This window comes from Lissotriton vulgaris, chromosome 12, assembly GCF_964263255.1.
Source record: "Lissotriton vulgaris chromosome 12, aLisVul1.2, whole genome shotgun sequence".
In the NCBI taxonomy this organism is placed as follows: domain Eukaryota; kingdom Metazoa; phylum Chordata; class Amphibia; order Caudata; family Salamandridae; genus Lissotriton; species Lissotriton vulgaris.
The window spans coordinates 639,438,800-639,459,994 of NC_141700.1; the positions used below are offsets into that span (position 1 = coordinate 639,438,800).

Below are 21,195 nucleotides of genomic sequence, written 5' to 3' on the forward strand. Positions count from 1 at the left end.
TGAAAGAAGCCATCGCGGTGCCCACTTCAGACATAGCGAAACGCATAACCAGCCAGGCCATCAGAAGTGGCCCGCACTGTGCCAGCCTTCCGCCCTATTCCTTAGATGGTCCGGCCACGTCCCCGTGCGCGGGTGAGTTGTGCCAATCTCGGGACTCCCCTTGGACCCGCCACATTGGCCACCCTGTACCCAACTCAAATTCGTCCGTTGTTTTATAATCTGGTTGTGCATTACTTATAAAAAGCTCTGTATAGATTCAATTAATACACTTTCTGCTCATGGGCAGTGCTCAGGTGGTTTCTAAATTCCACTCTATATATACTTCCTAAAAGAACCCGGATTCCCAGAGCAGAAACTCACATTTCGGAGGACCGAGTTCCCACGTCACCTTTAGAGGTCTCCGTTGCGCTTTCGTTCTTTTGAAACCATGTTCAGAGGTGTAGGAATTGTAGCTTTTCGGACACGTCTCTTGTTACAGATTTAGCACAAACAAAGGCTCGGCTTCTGCTAGTCCGGCCTAGAAATACAAATATTCCGGTTCCGACACCCTTGTCTGGTCGGCAGAAAGTTTTGCGCCGCGGTGGAGAGGCCACGGCGGAGAGAGGCCAGAGAGGCCACGGCGGAGAGAGGCCACGGGCTCCCTCAGTCCCTGGGAAGACCCAGGCCTCGGAGCAGCCTGGCAGGTTATAGACACACAGGAGACGGGGGGTTGAACTGTTGCCATTGGGGTCATTATCATGAGGTCTTTTGGGGGGCCCTCTGCAAGCAATGGACCCCCGTCCGCATAGGGTGACGTAAGAGGCCCCATGCGCGGTTCCAGGGCACCCTGCACTCCAGTGCCTGGGAACGTTTGTTATTAAAACACCCTAATAACTGTTACATTGGAACACTGATCATTTTATTTTTTAATATGCCCCCTTTCTCGTGTTTAGCCTTCTATGAGAGGGTTGTATCTTCACTGGTTTGTTGGAATCTCGTGCCCTCTCGGAATATGGCCTTCCACAGCACATATAAAACAGCCCCCCCTCCCCCCCACTGCTCCCCACTGAGACTTGGAAAGCCCCGTGGCTGTATCACCCCGCGATCTGCCTTCATAAAGGTCTGTAATGCCCGGAGTCAGCCTATTGGGTCTCTCAAACAGACCTTTGAATAAAACACACTATTGAGGCACATGTTTCACCCCAATACTGTCTGTAAATGCACATTAAACTCTTCTAGGCAGGTCTGTAAGTAACCACAGTCCTGCCCCCTCAGAAGGGTGCCTCTGTGTGCCACCTTTAATGCCCGGAAACAGACAGCAAGCAGCAGGCAGGTGAGTACCCCCAACGCACACCTGGAGAGCCGCACATCTGTGCCCCTGGAATGTTAGTGAATATATCTCTCTGTCCGGAAGGGCGTCACACCCTCCCCTGGCCAGACGGGGCACAGACCGGTCCCACATGGGATGCACTCACGGCCATATTTATCAGAAAGTAAAATGAAATGGTTTATAGAAATCAGACGTTAAAATGGCCCCCTGGAGACCAGTGTGCAACATCAAAGATGCTCACGGGAACAGGGTGGTCACGTTGAAGGCAACAACTGCACCCCAAACTTTGTGCTCAGAATGTCTGATCTCGGGCATCCGTGTAAGGTGACTGCCCCGAAGGAATCCCACTTCGCACCCCAAGTCCTGTAGAGCGTGAATGCGGCACTGGAAGGGTCATGGATGGCCTATAAGGCGAGGTCCACTCCACGCCAACACTCCGGGGCATTGTGACAGCGACTAGACTTCAAATGCCCATCAATGAATCGAAGGTGTAAGCGGTGCCAATGTCCTCCCTACCACAGTTCACCCCATAATGCCTGCCCTTCAGTGCCCACGGGTGGACTGTGGGTTCTCTCAATGACCCACACCGTGCACACTGCGGTTTCATACCCCTATAAAGTCTGAAAATGCCACCTCGAGGCACACAAGCTATTGGCATTGTAAATGACAATGCAATTTATTTATGTTTAAAAAAAACATAAATAAAAATAATGTCAAGAGCAATGCCAATAGCTCTGACTTTAACAAAGGCAAAACCATTGCATTGTAAATGCTTGTTTTTGCTCCCTGTCTGTTGAACACCGGCACTTTCACTTTAAGAAGGGAGATGCGAGAAGGCATCAGACTGGGGGGGGGGGGGGGGGGGTGAACATTTTTCAATTCCTAGGACAGGGAAATAGATTTCTCACATGGAAAATAGTACTTTGCCAGGTTTGCTCCTTGCCAGAGGGGGCAGATTGCTGAATAAACCAGGTCTCTGAAGGATTGCTCCTCGTGTCCTTCCATGGTGGTAGAGTGCTGCTACAGTGATCGTATTTAAAGTCAGATGCACTGTCTGCGGGCGCATGAGCGGAGTCACAATGATTTGTTGTGTTGGGGAGAAGCAGTGGTGGGCTGCTGAGCGGGTTTGTGGAGCTGAGCTTTGAGGGCTGGTCCAGCATGTGAAAGTGCAGAGGTCTCCCGCCCCGGTGATGACACAGTGATTGCAGGACATGAAGGCGTGAGTATGTGTCACAGGAAGCCTCCACTCCTGGAGTCCTCTTTGATGTGGGTGGTGTGCTGCAGGCTGTGGGCCGTCCCAGCCTCATGGAAACGACAGCAGCAGCTGTAGGTACTCCCCACTTTTCCATGAAACCTCCCTAGGGCCGTATTATCCTTATCCCATTGTCTGCGCTGGCACAGAAGTGATCTGTGTTCGTTTTTAGCATGATGGTCTCCAAGTCAGACTTCAAACCTCTCACAGCCCTGCCCAGAGGTGGCCAGGCCAGAAATCCAGTGATTAGTTTAGGGCAGCAGCCACTTCACTTCCGGGTTGCCCAAAGTCAGTGGTTTAACAACTCAGTCCAAAGCTTCAGGCAACGCAGTCCAACGGAGGGAGAGTACACTGATCTGGGTGACCGTTATAGGGTCTAGACGTCTCGCGGCCGTGACAGCGACATCTCGGCCCTAAAGATGACTGTCAGGCAGACCGCCAGGAACAAAATGGCGTTTGGCTCCTTCAGAGCTGAACTGATCCTCTTGTCTGTGGTGTTCACTCAGTGAACCTCAAGGGCCGGCCCTCTAATCATGAGACAGGACTATTCAACCATACTGCCTCCTGGAGCCTTTTTGTCCATCAATCAAAGGAGACAGATGAGAAATGAAGTCAGGCAAGAATCTCTCCATGTTATTTCAGTCCTCCAGGATAATGTCCATCACATAGTGGTTAACCGGGAAGCTTGCCTGTGCCTTCTGCTGCAATTGCTGCAGGACTGACGACCTTAGCCACAGGGAGAGCCTCACTGTGTCAAGAACCTCCAAGATCCTTAATTCCCCACTGTTCTGAGCAGGACCTTCTGTTTCTCCCTCCTCCTACTCGACAAACCCTGAAAATGACTACTGAGATTATTTCAGGTGAGAACCATCCTCCTCTGAGGGGTGTCTTGCGCAGAGTCTGTGAGTGTGCTGCACCACGGTTAGTACGTTTTTTTAGTACCTTTTGATCTGTTTGAGCTAGAAAAAACATATTTTTGTTCAAATCTGCAAATTCTGCAGCATATGGTGGGTTATGTGGTAAATGCAGTAAATAAGTAACAGGGGAATGCAGCAGCCTTGTTGGCATATAATATCAGTAGTGCTTTTTGTACTTCGTGCTTTAGGTGTGCTACATGGAGCTGTCTCACATAAAGCTACCTTATCCCCCAAACCACTGGAATATTGGAAGATGTACAGCAACCCGAAGGACTGAGTGTAATATTAGGATCTTTTATAGCTTTTGCCAAGGCTTTAAGTGGGCCGGGTCCTGTCCGTGCTGAGCACCAGCAGTTCTAAAAAGCAGGTGCTGAGGCGGATCCCTATAGGGCTCTCAATTTATGCCCTCACCCTCAGGATGAAAAAAAATCTTAACTCTGCAGCAGCAGCACCACCCTTCACTGCCTCTATGTAGCTTCAAAGAGGCTTGTTATGGTTCTTTCACAGTCTCCTCATTTCAGAATTAAAGAATTTTAAATCTAAACAACATAGCCATAGATGTTGCCTATTTATCTTATTCAACAAACAACCACTGGCAAAGCCCATACTCCTGGCTTGATGTTGGTGCAATGTTACTTGTTGTACTATATATCTGGATGCAATGACAGAAGCAGCAAATTAACCCTATCCATGCTGATGACGGAACCGCTCCGTCATCAGCCGCGGTGGCGCTGTGCTGATGACGGAGCGGTTCCGTCATGGCCCGGCCGCCGCGCCTGCGCTGCGCTGATTTCGCGCCTGCGCGGCGCGTTCTATTGAGCGGGCGGGGCCATGACGGAACCGCTCCATCATGAGCACAGCTCAACCGCGGATGGTGACGGAGCGGTTCCGTCACCAGCATGCGCCCGCCGCGCAGCCGCCCCGCCCCCTTAGCACTGCAGCGGAATAGCCGCCGCAGTGAAGGGGTTAACAGTCATGTAGCACACTATGCTAAGCACAGATTTTTAACTTACGTGTTTTAAGCCACGCTCTCATTACATTGGCCACGCCCCTTTGAGAGACCCTCCAGTTTTTTCATCCCACTTAAAGCCCTGGCTATCGCCCACCATTGGGGCCTTCTTGGCACTGAAACACTGAAGCCCAGAATACAACAAAGCAGTCAAACAGCCCCAGAGGATTCTTACAGCTGACTGACCAAATACAGGGATGCTTGTCTGACATCATATAACACAAGTTAAAATCCTTCTGGGCCCGTTTAGTCTTGTATATTTCAGAGGCTGATAAAATACATACAATTGAGTGTGCCAAAAGGCCATGTTTTTCTTTCCCTGAAGTACATTTTCTCTTTAATACACAGAAAGAGGTGATTAAATCACAGGGAAAATATTAGAAGAAACATAGACATTAAGATTTTGCCCCTGGCCTCACAAACACGTCTAAAAAGCCTGATCTCTTCGGAGGTCAGCGATAGGGTTGGTAGCTTTTGCTAGGCGAGTCCACTGACTGGTCTCGCCTGGCTGCTGCTACCAGCACAATGTGAATCAACCCTCTGAGTCAGAAGGTAAACAGAGGAGGTGAAGTGCAGACGTCAAGCCCAGCAACACTCCCACTGCTAAAGACACTATGTAGATGGGGAAAGAACAGGAAGATGCTGGGACTGCCAGCCCTTTACAGACACCTGTACCAGGTAGGGAGGATAAAATTCAGCTTTGACATTCAGAGGTTTCCTGTTTTGGAAGCAGGGCCGACTTTAAAAGCGACAACTAAGAAAAGTAAGAGAGGCGTGCCGGAAATGCTCCTTTTCTTTACAGCTTGTACAACTGTTACTAACAAACATGGAAAGTGAAGAAGAACTAAGAGCTGTGTACAAAGGTAAACCAGCAATGCAACAAGAGACGAACTAACAGGCCCATTCAGTGTGTCCATTTTCCTGCTAGCCATGATAGAACAGTCTATGCAACCTCTACCTTTCTATCTGCTCTCACACTATAAATGGTGCAGCTGTCTATGAAAACATTCGTCATCATTTATAATTATACGTGTCTTGAAACAACTATTAACAAGTAGAACTCGTTGATAACAATATAAAGTACAAGACATGATTGCATAGAGCCTTAAAATAAAATCTAGAAGAGAGGGGTGCTTAGGCTGCATATGTCTTTGGCCCTGCAGATCAGATCCAGGAGATCTCTGAAAATGTAATCTCTTGGAATACTGGATGTGTCCTCTGCCTCCCTGGTTAAGGAACCCTATGACCTCATAGGCTAAAGCCTCACACTTGCAGCTCTAGTACAATTCTAAGACATGATTCACTGCCAGCACAATGGATCTTAACCCAACAGTTGCATGCAACTCTATGGAGGAAGAGGAGGGGAGAGGAAGTAGGGATGAGTAAAATGTTGTTGACCTTTGAGTCATCTTCTGAAGGTCTCAGTGCCTATTGCATGTAACCATAAATCTGCCATGGTGGAATGATGGAATGTGTATAAACCACAGGTTATTATGATGAATTCCAATAAAAACTTTTATGAAGGTATAAAATGATCATTTTCGGAGCTGAGTCTCTGTTTCTGAGAAGATACATGCCCGAAAAAATACATCAACTGCTCACTATGATCACAGTATACATTGACACGTATATCTGGCTAAAAATAGGGAGTGCATTTATTGTCAGCCACATCGGTCAAACTCTCTCACGCAATTTCTTCCATATATCTGTTGCCTTTTTCCTTCCCCTATTTGTAGTGAACACCTAGGATTGTGAAAGGTGAAAGTGCACCATCACCCTAGTGGGCCGCAATTCTTACGCGGTGGTAACGAGCCCCCCTCCCCCACCGCCCCCAACTCTTCAGGGGGGATCCCATTTAGGCCAAAGGCAATGAATAGCTGTGAGATATGGGAGACTCAGGGGGTGAGGGGGGGGGGGGGGGGGGCATCATTTTGCATTAGGCCACTGGAGTCTCCATATTAAAGGCCTGGTTTCCAAAAAGGGGAGTAATATATACATTTCAAAATTATGGTTACAATTTATATAGATTTCCTCCTTTATCGAGATACTCAAAACTCCAAGGAGTACTTCTCGAAGATCTGCTTGATGTGCAGCGCTCCACACCTAATTCCCGACACTTACTCCTGTGGATGGTCCACATTGTAGTTTTAGGCAGAAGAAAGCTAAAAATCAAGTCTTTCTGTCTCATAAATACTGGGTTGTAGGCAAGGATGAATCTTCGAGTGCAAATCTGCTATATTCAGATGCACAATATGGCTTCTTAAACTGCAAGCCATAATTTACTCTACAAGCTCCCATACATCTTACCCCTTCACACACGAGTCCCATTCATTACAACCTCCGTACAGCCAACATTCCATCAACAAGTTATCTTAGGATGGCAACCAATTCTTTACAAAACACCTAAATAAATAATAATGTACCACTTTGGATTAGTTTCACACTTGTGCTGTTTGCGGCATAGTTGAAGTCGAATCACTGTTAATAAAATTCTGCTGCTGACGATTAGTGCGCTTTATAATTGTTCACATTTAACACACTCCTGGGCATGTGTTAATTTTTAACCATGTGCAGTGCCACTGGAACTGTGCGACTCTGCAGTTTTTTCAACATAGTTAGTGATTTACTGCACTTGTCTAATTACCCCCAGGTCCCTCCGTCCTCGACACCATCATACTTACAAGTGGAGATGATCATCTCCCGACAGAAAAAAAAACAAGAGGAATGCTGGGATACTAATACTGCCCTTCCCCCGGGAGTACATAAGCAGTACTTACCCAGAAGACCTCCTGTTCTTTTTTTCTGTCTGTCGACAGACTGTTTGGTGTGCTGGTGCTGCTCCTGCTGGGCTTGAGTGGTGGTACTTCTCTTCTCCCCCCGCCCTGCTGCTTGGCTGTGTGGGCGCGGGGTTCCCTGGACTGCCTCCTGGCCTGCCGGGCTTGCTTGGAGTCAGTCAATTCAACAAAACACTATGGGCCATTGGGTCTCATTTGTGAAGTTTAGCCATATGGCAGCGCCATAGGCCTTCCTGCTGCACTGCCCTATGGCAAAAGAAAAGGTCAGGAATGCACCGTATCTTTCTGATAAGGCGCATGTCTGCCCTTTTTCCCCTGTGCTGGTGCACAACAGGCTGCCGTGCACCAATGCAGGCACCTTTGCACAATGGTGCAAGGGCGCCTGCGTTGCGGGGATGATTATTTTTGTGCAGGAAGGAAAACCTTCCTGCACAAAAACAATCACAAGATGCTTTTTAAAAATGTTTTTCCTGGTTGTGTCTCCCTAACGCCTCCCTTGGGGAGGCGTAAGTTTTTGGCACAGTGTCAAAAGTCAGGGATGTTGCTGGAAATACCCCCAGCAACAACCAGTGCACGCCCCTTTGACGCAGGAAACAATATTTACGAGGCAGCATTAAGCCAAAAAAAGTGACTTAGTGCTGCCTTGTAAATATGGAGCATGTCCTGCGCCACGGACGTCACACAAAGTTACATTCCGGCGGTGCAAGGTGTGTGTCTATAGCAAACTGTTCAGAAGTTACTAAACAAGCATTTACAATGCAATGGTCTCGGCATTGTTAAAGTTAGAGCCATTGGCATTGCTCATGACATTATTTTTAATTATGTTTTTGTTTTGAAAACATAAATAAATGACTGTCATTTACAATGCCAATAGCTGAATCGCTTGCAAATGCGAGACCTATTGCATTTGCACCCACACAAAGCCACCCACACACACATACAGAGCCACCCACACAGAGTCAATCTCATAGAGCCACCCACACACACAAACAGCCACCTACACGGGGCCACTCACACGCACCCGCACACACACAGCCACCCACACAGAGACACCCACGCACACAGACAGACAGAGCCACCCACGCACACACAGACAGACAGAGCCACCCACGCACACACAGACAGACAGAGCCACCCACGCGCACACACAGACAGACAGAGCCATCCACGCACAGACAGACAGAGCCACCCATGCACACACAGACAGACGGAGCCACCCACGCACACACAGTGCTATGACACCGTTAGCTCTTGCACGGATATAGCACTCTTTTGCTATGGTGGGCGGGGGTGGGCCAACAAGTACAGCAGATGAAAGGCAGAAGGGAGTAAGCAACAAGACGGATGGCAGATGGGGGAAGGCAATATCAAGTAAAGTGGGAGGAGGGCAGAAATGATGGGAATAGCATCACTACACAGGAGGAGAGTGGAACAAGTCAATTATGCTAAGGGAATGGCTGGGGTACTGATGGAAACTGCCAATTTAGCAGCTCACTCTTGCAGGAGAAAATGATTTAGATGGAATGTGACCCCTTAACTGTGTTCAGATTCCAGGGAGACAGCTCCTGCCAGCAAAAAAGGTGCCCAGTCCCCTGGGGAGAAAAGGTGCTCAGCCAGGCCAAGCTTCCCAGGCCCATTTTCGATGTGCTGCTCCAGACAGATGTTTTAACTTGGTTTATTCCATTATGAAAATAGGACTAAAAGTCCCAAAAATCAGAGGAAAAAAATGTGGACTGGACCAATATATTATGCAGGGCCCTGGAAAACGTTGCAGCTATGGATGCTTCCAGTCAAAATACTGCTACTGAACCCTCTCTGTGGCCAGTGACCGATCACTAAAGGACCGGTATTGGGGCAATAAATCCACCCCCCATTTTTTGATTACCACACCAACTAAGCTGTCACATTCTACACTTTCACAATGCCTTTGAAGAATTAACGATCTAGGATCTGTAGAAGGGAGACAAAGGTTGGTAAATGCTGCCAGGTGACGAGGCGGAATAAGGGAGAATACAGAACAGTAGGAAAGAAATACACAATATGAACACCTGGCAGAAAATGACAGATCAGATTTTACATACATTTTGGTCGAGTTGTCGTGGATACTTGAGCTGGAGCATAGGATGGCGCAGAATGGATGAGACTTCCTTTAATTAGGTCATAATATGGACTATACCCAGGAATCACGGAGCAATAACAGGCTCAGGCCTCACAGCAGCCACTCCTCAGGTCACAAACAAAACATATTACAGGAATGCATTCCCTGAACACCACTGGGGATGATGTCTGCTTTCATCTAATCAACAGGTGAGGGTCCTGAGTACCGGAGAAGAGGAATACTCATATGAGACACAGGAGTCCGCGGTGAGAAGAGGAATCACCTCCAGCCCTAGGACCCTCCGATGGAGAAGAGGCACGTCCCCATTAACCTTTGGGCCACAGCCATGCTCCCTGGAGAACCAGACTGCAGGCATGCTTGTGCGCAAATAGTAATGCACCCAGATTATGCACTCAAACTGTCTTAACATAAAAGCCAGAGTAAACACACATTGCAGTCATAAGCGAGCCGGTCCCATGGCAGCCGTGGCCACTACTATCAGCACGGCAACCTTCCTGCTGACACGCAAAGGCTCCGATAGTACTGAAGACAGGACAAACACAAAACATTAACAGCTATATACTGTTACCAATAAATACAATACACTCCGTGGTGCCAGATTGTCAATTCTAAGGCACTGTATGGGATTCGCCTGCAGCGCCCACATTGTCCATTCCAAAGCATGAAACCATCTGTGCCCGAGCAGAGGGGGCTGTAGGTGGCGCTGGCGCTTCCTCAATGGCAGACCTGAAGTGGAAAGAACACGAGTGATTGATTATTCAGGGATTGGATTATCATGGTGTGTGGGGGAGAAACTGCTACTGGAGGCTAAACTGCGGAAGGGTTGGGATTCTCCCACTGAACAAGCGTGATGGCTGGTTCCTCGGGCAGGGCACGGGGACGGCTTGTGGCTCTTTAAAGAGGTCTACCTCATACGTTCCACGCAGCGCTACTCTGATAGGAAGTCGCGGAGGGCCAGCTCTGCTGCTATTCCTGTAGAAGGGGAGGTGCTTTCTCCTTCACAGCGCATCAACTCCCTTCCCTGCTGATAACTAGTGAGAGGAAGTGAGACAATCAATAAAATAGGACTGCAAAAAGTGAACAGGAAGTGAAAGCACCTTGTGTGAATACCTGACCCTGTGCAGCTCTCCGCTGCCTCCTGTTAATTTCGCACTATAGAAAAGGCGCATTACAACTAACTGCTTATCACAGTTAATGAAGGAAACAAAACTAATGCATTGTACAATTGCAAGCACACGAAGCAAGCAATCCTTTCTCCACCCCACAACCTTCAGACACTAACCAACACATACACTTCCTCATGCACCCCAGCAACCGCAGCAAAGCAAGCTTACCTCACATCCAGACCACAGTAACGTGCACACAGCTGGTGTACCCCCTGCTCCACTCACGATAGTACAGCGCAGGACACAGCAGTGTAAGCGGAGAGACAATGTGTGTGAGAGAGCATTTACTGTGCGGGTGGGTGGGGAGCTGCTGTTGCGGTGCGCAATGTGTCAGGGGATTTTCGGCGGTATCTGTTGGTACCATGGTATGATTTGTGTCGGTAGGGTGTGATAACAAGTCATGCATTGTTTAGACTTTTCCCTTTTTTACATTTTTCCTCATATTGCCTAGATATGAAACAAGCCATACTTTTAGTCGCTATTAAATCTGTCCCGGAAAACTCCGGTGGCCTCACTGCCGCCCTTTGCTCACACAGCAGCCCGTGCTCGGCTTCTTATGACTCACCCGGACTGTCTCTTTATTCCTTCTTTGCGGTCATATGACTGGGACAAACATGGCCACGCGACGTGAGGAGGAGCCGAAGAAAGAAAACAAACACTTGCATCGTCATCGCGCGCTCCGTTGACGGCCGCAGCCCCGGGTCTGCCGCGGCCGGTCCTGCAGTAATGGGCACGGCGCATGCGTAAGCCCGAAACCTTCCATTGGGCACGGCGCATGCGCAAGCAGCGGGAGGTATTGCTAGCGTCTCAGCTTCCGAGGAGGACAGCGCGTTCGCGTGCGCGTGGCCGGCGCAAATCGCCTTGCGCGCGGCCAGTGCTGTCCTCCTGGGAAGCTGAGCCGCTAACAATAAGGTCTCTGGCGAGAGCGAGCTTTGCTCGCTTCTAGCCGAGACCTAACCCCAGCAACCGCAGCAAAGCAAGCTTACCTCACATCCAGACCACAGTAACGTGCACACAGCTGGTGTACCCCCTGCTCCACTCACGATAGTACAGCGCAGGACACAGCAGTGTAAGCGGAGAGACAATGTGTGTGAGAGAGCATTTACTGTGCGGGTGGGTGGGGAGCTGATGTTGCGGTGCGCAATGTGTCAGGGGATTTTTGGCGGTATCTGTTGGTACCATGGTATGATTTGTGTCGGTAGGGTGTGATAACAAGTCATGCATTGTTTAGACTTTTCCCTTTTTTACATTTTTCCTCATATTGCCTAGATATGAAACAAGCCATACTTTTAGTCGCTATTAAATCTGTCCCGGAAAACTCCGGTGGCCTCACTGCCGCCCTTTGCTCACACAGCAGCCCGTGCTCGGCTTCTTATGACTCACCCGGACTGTCTCTTTATTCCTTCTTTGCGGTCATATGACTGGGACAAACATGGCCACGCGACGTGAGGAGGAGCCGAAGAAAGAAAACAAACACTTGCATCGTCATCGCGCGCTCCGTTGACGGCCGCAGCCCCGGGTCTGCCGCGGCCGGTCCTGCAGTAATGGGCACGGCGCATGCGTAAGCCCGAAACCTTCCATTGGGCACGGCGCATGCGCAAGCAGCGGGAGGTATTGCTAGCGTCTCAGCTTCCGAGGAGGACAGCGCGTTCGCATGGGCGTGGCCGGCGCAAATCGCCTTGCGCGCGGCCAGTGCTGTCTTCCTGGGAAGCTGAGCCGCTAACAATGAGGTCTCTGGCGAGAGCGAGCTTCGCTCGCTTCTAGCCGAGACCTAAAAAAGAATAATGAACAATCCTATTTCTTCTGTTTTACATTCACAAATGTTTTAACACTGTTGTTGTTTGCAAACAAATACTTTAGACAATCTTACACACCTGAGAACACAACATGAGGGTCATTTTCATTCACAACACATAATGTATTTTCAGTATAAAAGCGCAGTCTGACCTATCGACTTGATTCTCAGAGAATATGCCTCAGACAGTGGTACTAGAAGCCCCAGGACTGAGGCTTAATGTCTGTCCCTTTGCTCAGTATTCAAGAAGTAGAATTAAGCGGCATGCCCATATGATCAACTAACGTAGACACCCAGTGTCCCGGGCCCGCCATACCTGGACCAGCAGCAGGGGGATCTTCTTGTGGTTCTCGGAGACACTGATTGGTGGAATCACCCAGGCTCTCTTCATCCTCTTCATCCCACCGGCCTCCGCCTGCCGCGACCTCCATGGGTTAAGGGCTCGGGCACCATCAGTCATGGTGGCGTCCATCTTTGGCCAACTGAAAGCCTACACAGGGAAAGAGTAGAGACACATTGCCTATTACACAAAAGATCTCACGGATGCCTCTGGTTCAACCTCATAGACTATGCATACATATTCCATTCTATACAGTACATATAGTATGCCGTGCCAGCGAAAATAGATGTGACCAAATATAGCATGTTATTTAGAACAAGTTTATTAATAAGGGATTTTCTTTTATCATTCTTGAGGGAGGGGAAAGGCATCATTCATGACTCATTTGAGGTTTCGTCTCTTGTGACTCCAGTCGCTTCCACGGAACAATGGAAATAAGTAGCATATAACACTCTACATATCTTCATATATATCCTCTCCCCACATTCATTCCTCCCCTTTGCAAAGTGTTTTCAATTAATCTCATTATTTAAGATAAATTGTCCCTGACCCAAAGTACCCACCACCTTCGGCCTGCAGCCGACTTCAGACGACAGTGGGCAGAGTTCACCGGGCTCGTCCTTTGGCCATGCCATGTGACATTCTCTCTACCCACACAGCTATAACATTTAAAACACACACAACCCGATTCACAGAGAAAGTGGGAAACTGCTCCCAGAGAGTTACTCCTATGATTAGAGCAATTGTTTGTCATTCTTGTAATTCACAGAATTCAGGCGTACTCCCGGAAAGCTGCTACTCTTGCAGAATCACCAGAGTGCTCACATACATAAACACTTATAAATGTATGATGAGAAATATTGGTAATGCATCATGGCATGTGCCCTGGATAACTTTCCTCTCTTGTTTTTCTATGGGGTAGATATTATTCCCAGGGATGAGCCTCCTTCTCCTGTGTCCTTAAAATGTCTGTATGTTGCAGCGGCTCTTCCGTTGTGGCGGAGGAGCGTTGCCCCACTAAAACCTAAAATGGTAATAAAACTATTTTATTATCATTTTATTTTTCTTTCCTAATCCTGCCATTATCAGCCAAGCTTAGGACGGGCCCATCGCGATGGAGTATCACAGTCAGAGAGTAGTGGTGGGCACTTAAAAATGTCAGCTTGGCCGGCTGTCTTAGGCCGGCCGAAAAACATGCTCAGTTTGGTTTCTCCAACCCAGCGGTGTCGTACAGCCGTGTTGGAGAAAGGCTGGAGGCTCCCTGTGCCTGAGCGAGCGTCAAGTCAGCCCGCTCAGGCCAATCACAACGCTGCTTTTATGCTGGTAAATAATATTATCAGCATGAGAGCAGCGCTGTGATTGCCCCCTGGGATCCTGTGCAGCGTGACCAGTGTCGGGAGAGGAGCACAGAAGTGGCTGCAGGTGAAGGTGAGTGGTTTAATTTATTTCCCACACCCAGCACCTCGCAGGCGTTGCCCATCGCTTCCATTTTACAGCAGCCGCCACTGGTATTAGAGTTGCATTTGTGTGATACCTCATATGTCTGACAATACAAGATACTTGCTTGGAATGGGCTTTGGTAAGGGAAAGGAGGTACGAAGAGGAATGTGAGGTACAGACAGATATTCTCGTACCTGCTAATTTTGTATGGGGCTGTGCTTCTTCCTTCGTGTGTAGGTAGTGTCTGATTTGTGGATTTACTTCTGGTTCAGTAGTTTACTGTTGTGGTACGTACATAACACTAGCCAGAGCATTGACAGCAAATGGAAAACTGGTGGCTCTAGCGAGTTCGGGCTCCCCTAAACTGGGTAGGGGCAGACAAGAGGAAGGGATTGGAGGGGCTTGCTTCTAGATTTGGGGGTAGGTTTGTAATTTTCACAGGTGATCAGCAAAAAGTTATATTTATGAACTGTGATTTGTCGGAAAATGATCTTCAATGCAATTATGTATATATAATTTCTTGTAAGAGATTATTTTGTCAAGAGTGTAATTATCTTTCGAGTCTGCAATGTTTATTGAAGTTATACATTTTATGCTACACTCTGGGAAGTTATTCTAATAAATTAACCAAAGATGATGGAAACCCAGTTTGACAAAGTGAAGGAGTCAGCCTGCTCTGTCCTCGACAACAAAGAAATCACAGAGCAGGTTAAGTTAGTGAATGAGGAAAGAATCGAGGTGAAAGAAGGACAAATGCATCCTTTTGTACTCCGCAAAAATGACATCGCACAGCTTCTAAAATGACCTAATGGTGCCGCAACTTGTACCTTCATTCTTAATTTTTTATTATTTTGCTGGCAATGCTTTCTTTTTAAGACTGCTGACAAGCAAGGCTTTCATGAGCTGCCTTTTACTCATGAAACAAATGATTTAATAAACAATTTTCACAAAAATGTGATTTGGACTATTAGAGATAATAAATTACACCATTGTGGAAGGGATGTAAAGCAGAAGATCTTTATGTTATTATGTTATATTCCCTTGTAGTTCCCTACAAGACTACTAAAAGCAGGAAGCAAATATCTAGGGGTACCCTTGTGACTGATGCCTGAAAACCTTGTTGATGATCAATAACAGATCTGCTTCGGTCCTCGACTTCATGTATCTTCTTTTCCTCTGTAGGTTTCTTTAGGGAAACCTACATGTGGTCAGCCAGCCCGTGAGCAGGGAATGGGTGGTGCGTTAATTACTGTGAGCAGGGTGCCCCCCACCACCCACCCCACCCCACCCCACCAGAAGGCCATGACCCTCAGAACTCTTGCAAAAATTCTCCTGCAGTCCTGTGTCTTCTTGTGGTTCAGCATTTCTGACATGCCAGATTGGTCATGGAGTCATATGTCATTCACCCGTGTCTCCTCTCTGATAGGTCACACTGGACACCTGGCCAGCACATGCACTGGGAGCAGAGACCTGCACCAGCCTTATGGCGGACCACGAAGAGACAGAACTGGACCCAAGTACATGATGCATTGTGGCCATGAGATGGTGGTAGAGTGGGCGTAATCCTGGACATCACATCATCAGGTGGAGAGACCCCCGGCTTGAGATCATGAATCAATGTATACCTAATCCTGGATATCAGCCGGGGATTTGTGATCTCGCCCAGATCACAAATAAATGCATACATACTCCTGGATATCAACAGGGGAGGAGCATTCTCACCTGAGATCAGGAATCGATGCATACACAATCCTGCATGTACACCACCCGTGATCATGAATCAATACATTTATAATCCTGGATATTAACCGGGGAAGGCCCTTCTCAGCTGCGAGCAGGAATCAATGCATACGTAGTCCTTGTTATCAACTAGGGGAGGGGTTTCTTACACGAGATCGTGAATAAACGCATACAAAATCCTGGATCTCATCCGGTGGACGGACCTACTCATCTAAGATCACAAATCAACGCATATTCCACTGCAGATATTAACTATCCCAGGGGAAATGTTCTGAAATAAGGAACCGGCGCTTCATCCTGGGCAAAGACCAACAAAGAGGCGGGTTTATGAAAACAGGAACCAGCACTTCATCCTGGGTAAAGACCAGCAAAGGGGAGGGGTGGAGGTTTAGAAAACAGAAACCAGCACTTCATCCTGGCTAAAGACCAGCAAAGGGGAGGGGTGGAGGTTTAGAAAACAGAAACCAGCACTTCATCCTGGCTAAAGACCAGCAATGGGGAGGGGTGGAGGTTTAGAAAACAGGAACCAGCACTTCATCCTGGGTAAATACCAGCAAAGGGGAGGGGTGGAGGTTTAGAAAACAGAAACCAGCACTTCATCCTGGCTAAAGACCAGCAAAGGGGAGGGGTGGAAGTTTAGAAAACAGAAAACAGCACTTCATCCTGGCTAAAGACCAGCAAAGGGGAGGGGTGGAGGTTTAGAAAACAGAAACCAGCACTTCATCCTGGCTAAAGACCAGCAAAGGGGAGGGGTGGAGGTTTAGAAAACAGGAACCAGCACTTCATCCTGGCTAAAGACCAGCAAAGGGGAGGGGTGGAGGTTTAGAAAACAGGAATCAGCACTTCATCTTGGGTAAAGACCAGCAAAGGTGAGGGGTGGAGGTTTAGAAAACAGAAACCAGCACTTCATCCTGGCTAAAGACCAGCGAAGGGGAGGGGTGGAGGTTTAGAAAACAGAAACCAGCACTTCATCCTGGCTAAAGACCAGCAAAGGGGAGGGGTGGAGGTTTAGAAAACAGAAACCAGCACTTCATCCTGGCTAAAGACCAGCACAGGGGAGGGGTGGAGGTTTAGAAAACAGGAACCAGCACTTCATCCTGGTTATAGATCATCGAAGGGGACCTCATCCTTCGAGAGCGGAGACGGGACATGCAACATCACTAGGACCAGCTAAGGTGGCTCTTCTGATAAAATGAACAAGCACATACTACATCCTGGCAACCAATACAGAGGCATTCCCTTCGCTAGGAATCCAATCGGTCGGTTCTTCTCATGATAACAGAGCAGACCCATGAGTAAAGGCTCTTCTTCCATCTGTGCTGTGAGATGCTGAGGAACAAAAGAAACAGACACAGCAAATCATGTACTTCCTCCCTCTCAGAGATATACAGTAAGACTAAAGGGGTGGACATTGTGGGAGATGTTGTGTTTAACACACAGGGTGTTACATACAACAAGGAGGCTCAGTGGTCTAATGCAGCCACCGAGGAGACCTTTCAATAACTGTGAAGTTCACATGTTTAAATCTTGGTGGGACAATCAGTGTCTAATCCTTCTGAGGTTGACAAACTGGGACTATATTTAGGTAGGTTATATTTAGGGCTCCCGGTTTTATGGTATTTATATTTTTGTCATTTCCGTATGTATATTTCCATATGTATTTATTGCTAATTTTACATGTATTTATCCATATTTATTTTAGGTTTTGTGAAAATATGAAGCTGACGTGTATATTTCTGCATTTATTTAACCAGTTAATTTGCCCTTGTGTCTGAAGACCTGACAGGTTTCAGTGATATGTGCACACTTAGATGGTAAAATATGCCCTTGTTTGAAAATATGTATATTTTAGTATAAAGGTTGTTCAAATCAACCTCTGTTTAAGGCTCTTTAATAAAATCTATATATTTTTTTAGTCCCCTCACCTGCCAATTTGCACAGCTATTGTCCTGGCAGTCATGATTGGCAGCATTTAGAATCACTCAAAAACAACCCAATTTCCGTTTTTATCCACATATAAAAATAAATACAGACAGGAAAATAAATGGGTTTCTGTCTGTATTTATATGTAAAAATCAGTAAAAACTGAAAACAGGGAACCTTAATTATATTAACACTGATCATGATGTTTTTTAACATGTAGAAGATAAATCAGCTGTAACAATACTCACTTTATTAATTTTTATATGAGTTTTATAACACGCTGACGTGTCATCTTCCGATTACATCAGACCCGCTGTTTCAGATGGAAGATGTTGATGGTATAAGTACAGCCCTTTCCTGAACACCCTCCTAAGCCCAAGTAGAAATCTCCTACGTATAGGCGATAGTTTGGAAGAAGGAGGGAAGAAAATGGGGGGAGGAGTTAGTGGGTGTTAGATGGTGGGAGGGGTGGTGTCAGTGTATGTATATATTTATCGAGAGAGATATGTTTAATAAAGTTCCCCCAGCCATACATTATAAGGATATTGCACATCATCAAGATCAAAGGCCAAGTTCCTTTATAAGGTCATGGTACTCTGATGTGATTTGCATTATCCTTATAATATATGGCTGGAGGTGCTTTATTCCCTAGAAAGCATGGTCACAGCATGACCCTTATCACATAATACTTACATCCTTGGTGTGTTGTGCTTTCACTTGAAAGAGATATTATGTTTGTAAACATGAAAAGTAAAATTAGAATCTCTAGTAGAAAATTAAGCACACCAAAATGCAGTTATGTACTTGTTGCAAAATGATGTCAGATTTAGTTTACAAGTCAGATTTAAAGAAATGCTGCATCTCAGGATGTGTACAAGCCCGCAGAAAGAGTCTATTTTTCCTATAATTAACTAAAGGGTGGACGAAATAGACAGGTTGCCATAAATCTCTTCTTTCTGCTTATCACTGTTCATCTGGAAAAACAAAGTGGAAGAAGTAAAAGCCATATTTCATTTGTTAAAAGTGCAGCTTTAATTATGCTCTGTGAACTGCCTTTCCCCTCAGCTGCTGGCTCTGGCAGCAGGCATCGTGATCCAGAACTCAACTGTAATAAGGTATTACAGTTGAGTTCTAAAGTCCTATACTTATTACAGGTGGCTGGGGATGTCACAAGTCGCCTGTGGAATTGGAGGCAAGCTTTTATACAGGGGTACAGGCTCACGTGTACTAAATATGACATTAATTAAGTGAACGCTATTAAGTCTTCACTTTGCTGTGCGTAGCTCACTGCACAGAAGGTAAAACTAAGGGATTCAGTGTGAGACAGAGAATGTCTCAGAGTGCTCCCCGTGCAGGTGGTGATGCAGTGAGTCGAGGGAAATACACTTAAAGTGGCCGTGCAGTGCAAAGAAGACGGTTCGCTTTACCCAGCTCTGCATTTCTAACAATCAACAACAACAAGCATTCTAGAAAGATGTTTGATGACGTCTGCTTGGATTTTGTGACGAACTGTGACTTGACCCACAAGATACCCCCTTTGATGGGCGACTAGAAACAGTGCGATGCAATGGATATATCATTTGATTGCTATTGGATGCATGGTTAGATGGGGGTGGCAGTGTCTGTAAACCAAGGCATACCCACTCACTCACCCTAAAACATCTAAATGTTGCACCTACAGGGGGCACAGCCTGCGCCCCGTCAGGCCTGGTGTACCACTGCTCTCTATATCCCACCGAATGTACGTTTGTAGGGGGTGTGTATAAAGCAAATCACCCTATAGACTATAGAGCAATAGATCGCAGTACAGAAGGGGGAACCAAATAAGGTGGGACAAAGAGAAACAGGAGATGTGCAGAAAAATGCGTGGGGGGTGGGCGGGAAGAAGGATCGCTAATTCCACCTCGCGCCCTGAGGTCTGACGATTGTACAAACAACAGGCCGCGCCGCCACCTGCACCCGGCTGCGTCGCTGACGAGGCACCCGTGTGCCCCACTGACTGGCACGTGGCAGGTGGGCAGGAAGTTTCTGGAGGCCCCCCCAATCCACCTGCCCTCCACGGGTGACCCTTGTGGGCAGACTCGGCTCTGCAGCTGCCCGCGGAGCTTTGTTTTGGAGGAAGGAATGCTGGGGGGCCCTGGGGAGGAAGGGCAGAGACGCCCCCACCGGAGAGCACTATTCATTTCTCAGGCGCCCGACACGTGAGAGATGCACTTCAGAATGTCCTACGGAGCCATTTCCGGCCGCCCCCATTCACTGTAAAATGTGCGCATTGTGCCCAGCCAGACCTTGAACATTGTGTCTGGTCTGGATGTGAGAGCTGGGCTATGGTGTCTACATCATATGTATATATATAATGTTTAGAGCAATGTCTCCAGATCTGGGGAACATAACGCGTTTTATGTATTGTGGCCAGTTCTAGTAGCCACACCTGGACTCTGGTCTCCAGTTCTAGATTTTATGCTTGAAATCTTGTGCCCAGTTGCAAATTTCACATTTCTCAATGACTTTGCCCAGAACTAGAATTCACAGAGTATTGTATCAAGTTCTAGAATTCACACCTTGAGCACTGTTTCCAGTTCCTGAATTCAAAACTTGAGTATTGTGTCTAGTTCTAGAAGTCACACCTAGAGAACTGTGTCCAGTTCTAGAATTCAAATCTTGAGTATTGTGTCCAGTTCTAGAATTCTCACCTGGAGCATTGTGTACAGTTCTAGAAGTCACACCTGGAGCACTGTGTCCAGTTCTAGAATTCAAAACTTGAGTATTGTGTCCAGTGGAGCACTGTGTCCAGTTCTAGAATTCAAAACTTGAGTATTGTGTCCAGTTCTAGAATACACACCTGGAGCATTGTGTCCAGTTCTAGAATTCAAAACTTGAGTATTGTGTCCAGTTCTAGAATTCACACCTGGAGCATTGTGCCCAGTTCTAGAATTCACACCTGGAGCACTGTGCCGAGTTCTAGAATTCAAAACTTGAGTATTGTGTCCAGTTCTAGAAGTCATACCTGGAGCACTGTGTCCAGTTCTAGAATTCAAAACTTGAGTATTGTGTCCAGTTCTAGAAGTCACACCTGGAGCACTGTGTCCAGTTCTAGAATACAAAACTTGAGTATTGTGTCCAGTTCTAGAAGTCATACCTGGAGCACTGTGTCCAGTTCTAGAATTCAAAACTTGAGTATTGTGTCCAGTTCTAGAAGTCACACCTGGAGCACTGTGTCCAGTTCTAGAATACAAAACTTGAGTATTGTGTCCAGTTCTAGAAGTCATACCTGGAGCACTGTGTCCACTTTCAGAATTCAAAACTTGAGTATTGTGTCCAGTTCTAGAATTCACACCTGGAGCACTGTGCCGAGTTCTAGAATTCAAAACTTGAGTATTGTGTCCAGTT

General features: G+C 47.1%; 1 protein-coding gene across 1 annotated transcript in view; it reads right to left on the minus strand.

The window, feature by feature from the left end:
* The window catches only part of CDH15 (cadherin 15), a 156,590-nt gene that overhangs the window by 71,127 nt on the left and 64,268 nt on the right, over window positions 1-21,195 (minus strand). The window contains exon 2 of the mRNA XM_086945800.1: window positions 12,679-12,852. Coding sequence (XP_086801926.1) covers window positions 12,679-12,852 — 174 coding nt within the window. The remainder of the gene's footprint in view (window positions 1-12,678; window positions 12,853-21,195) is intronic.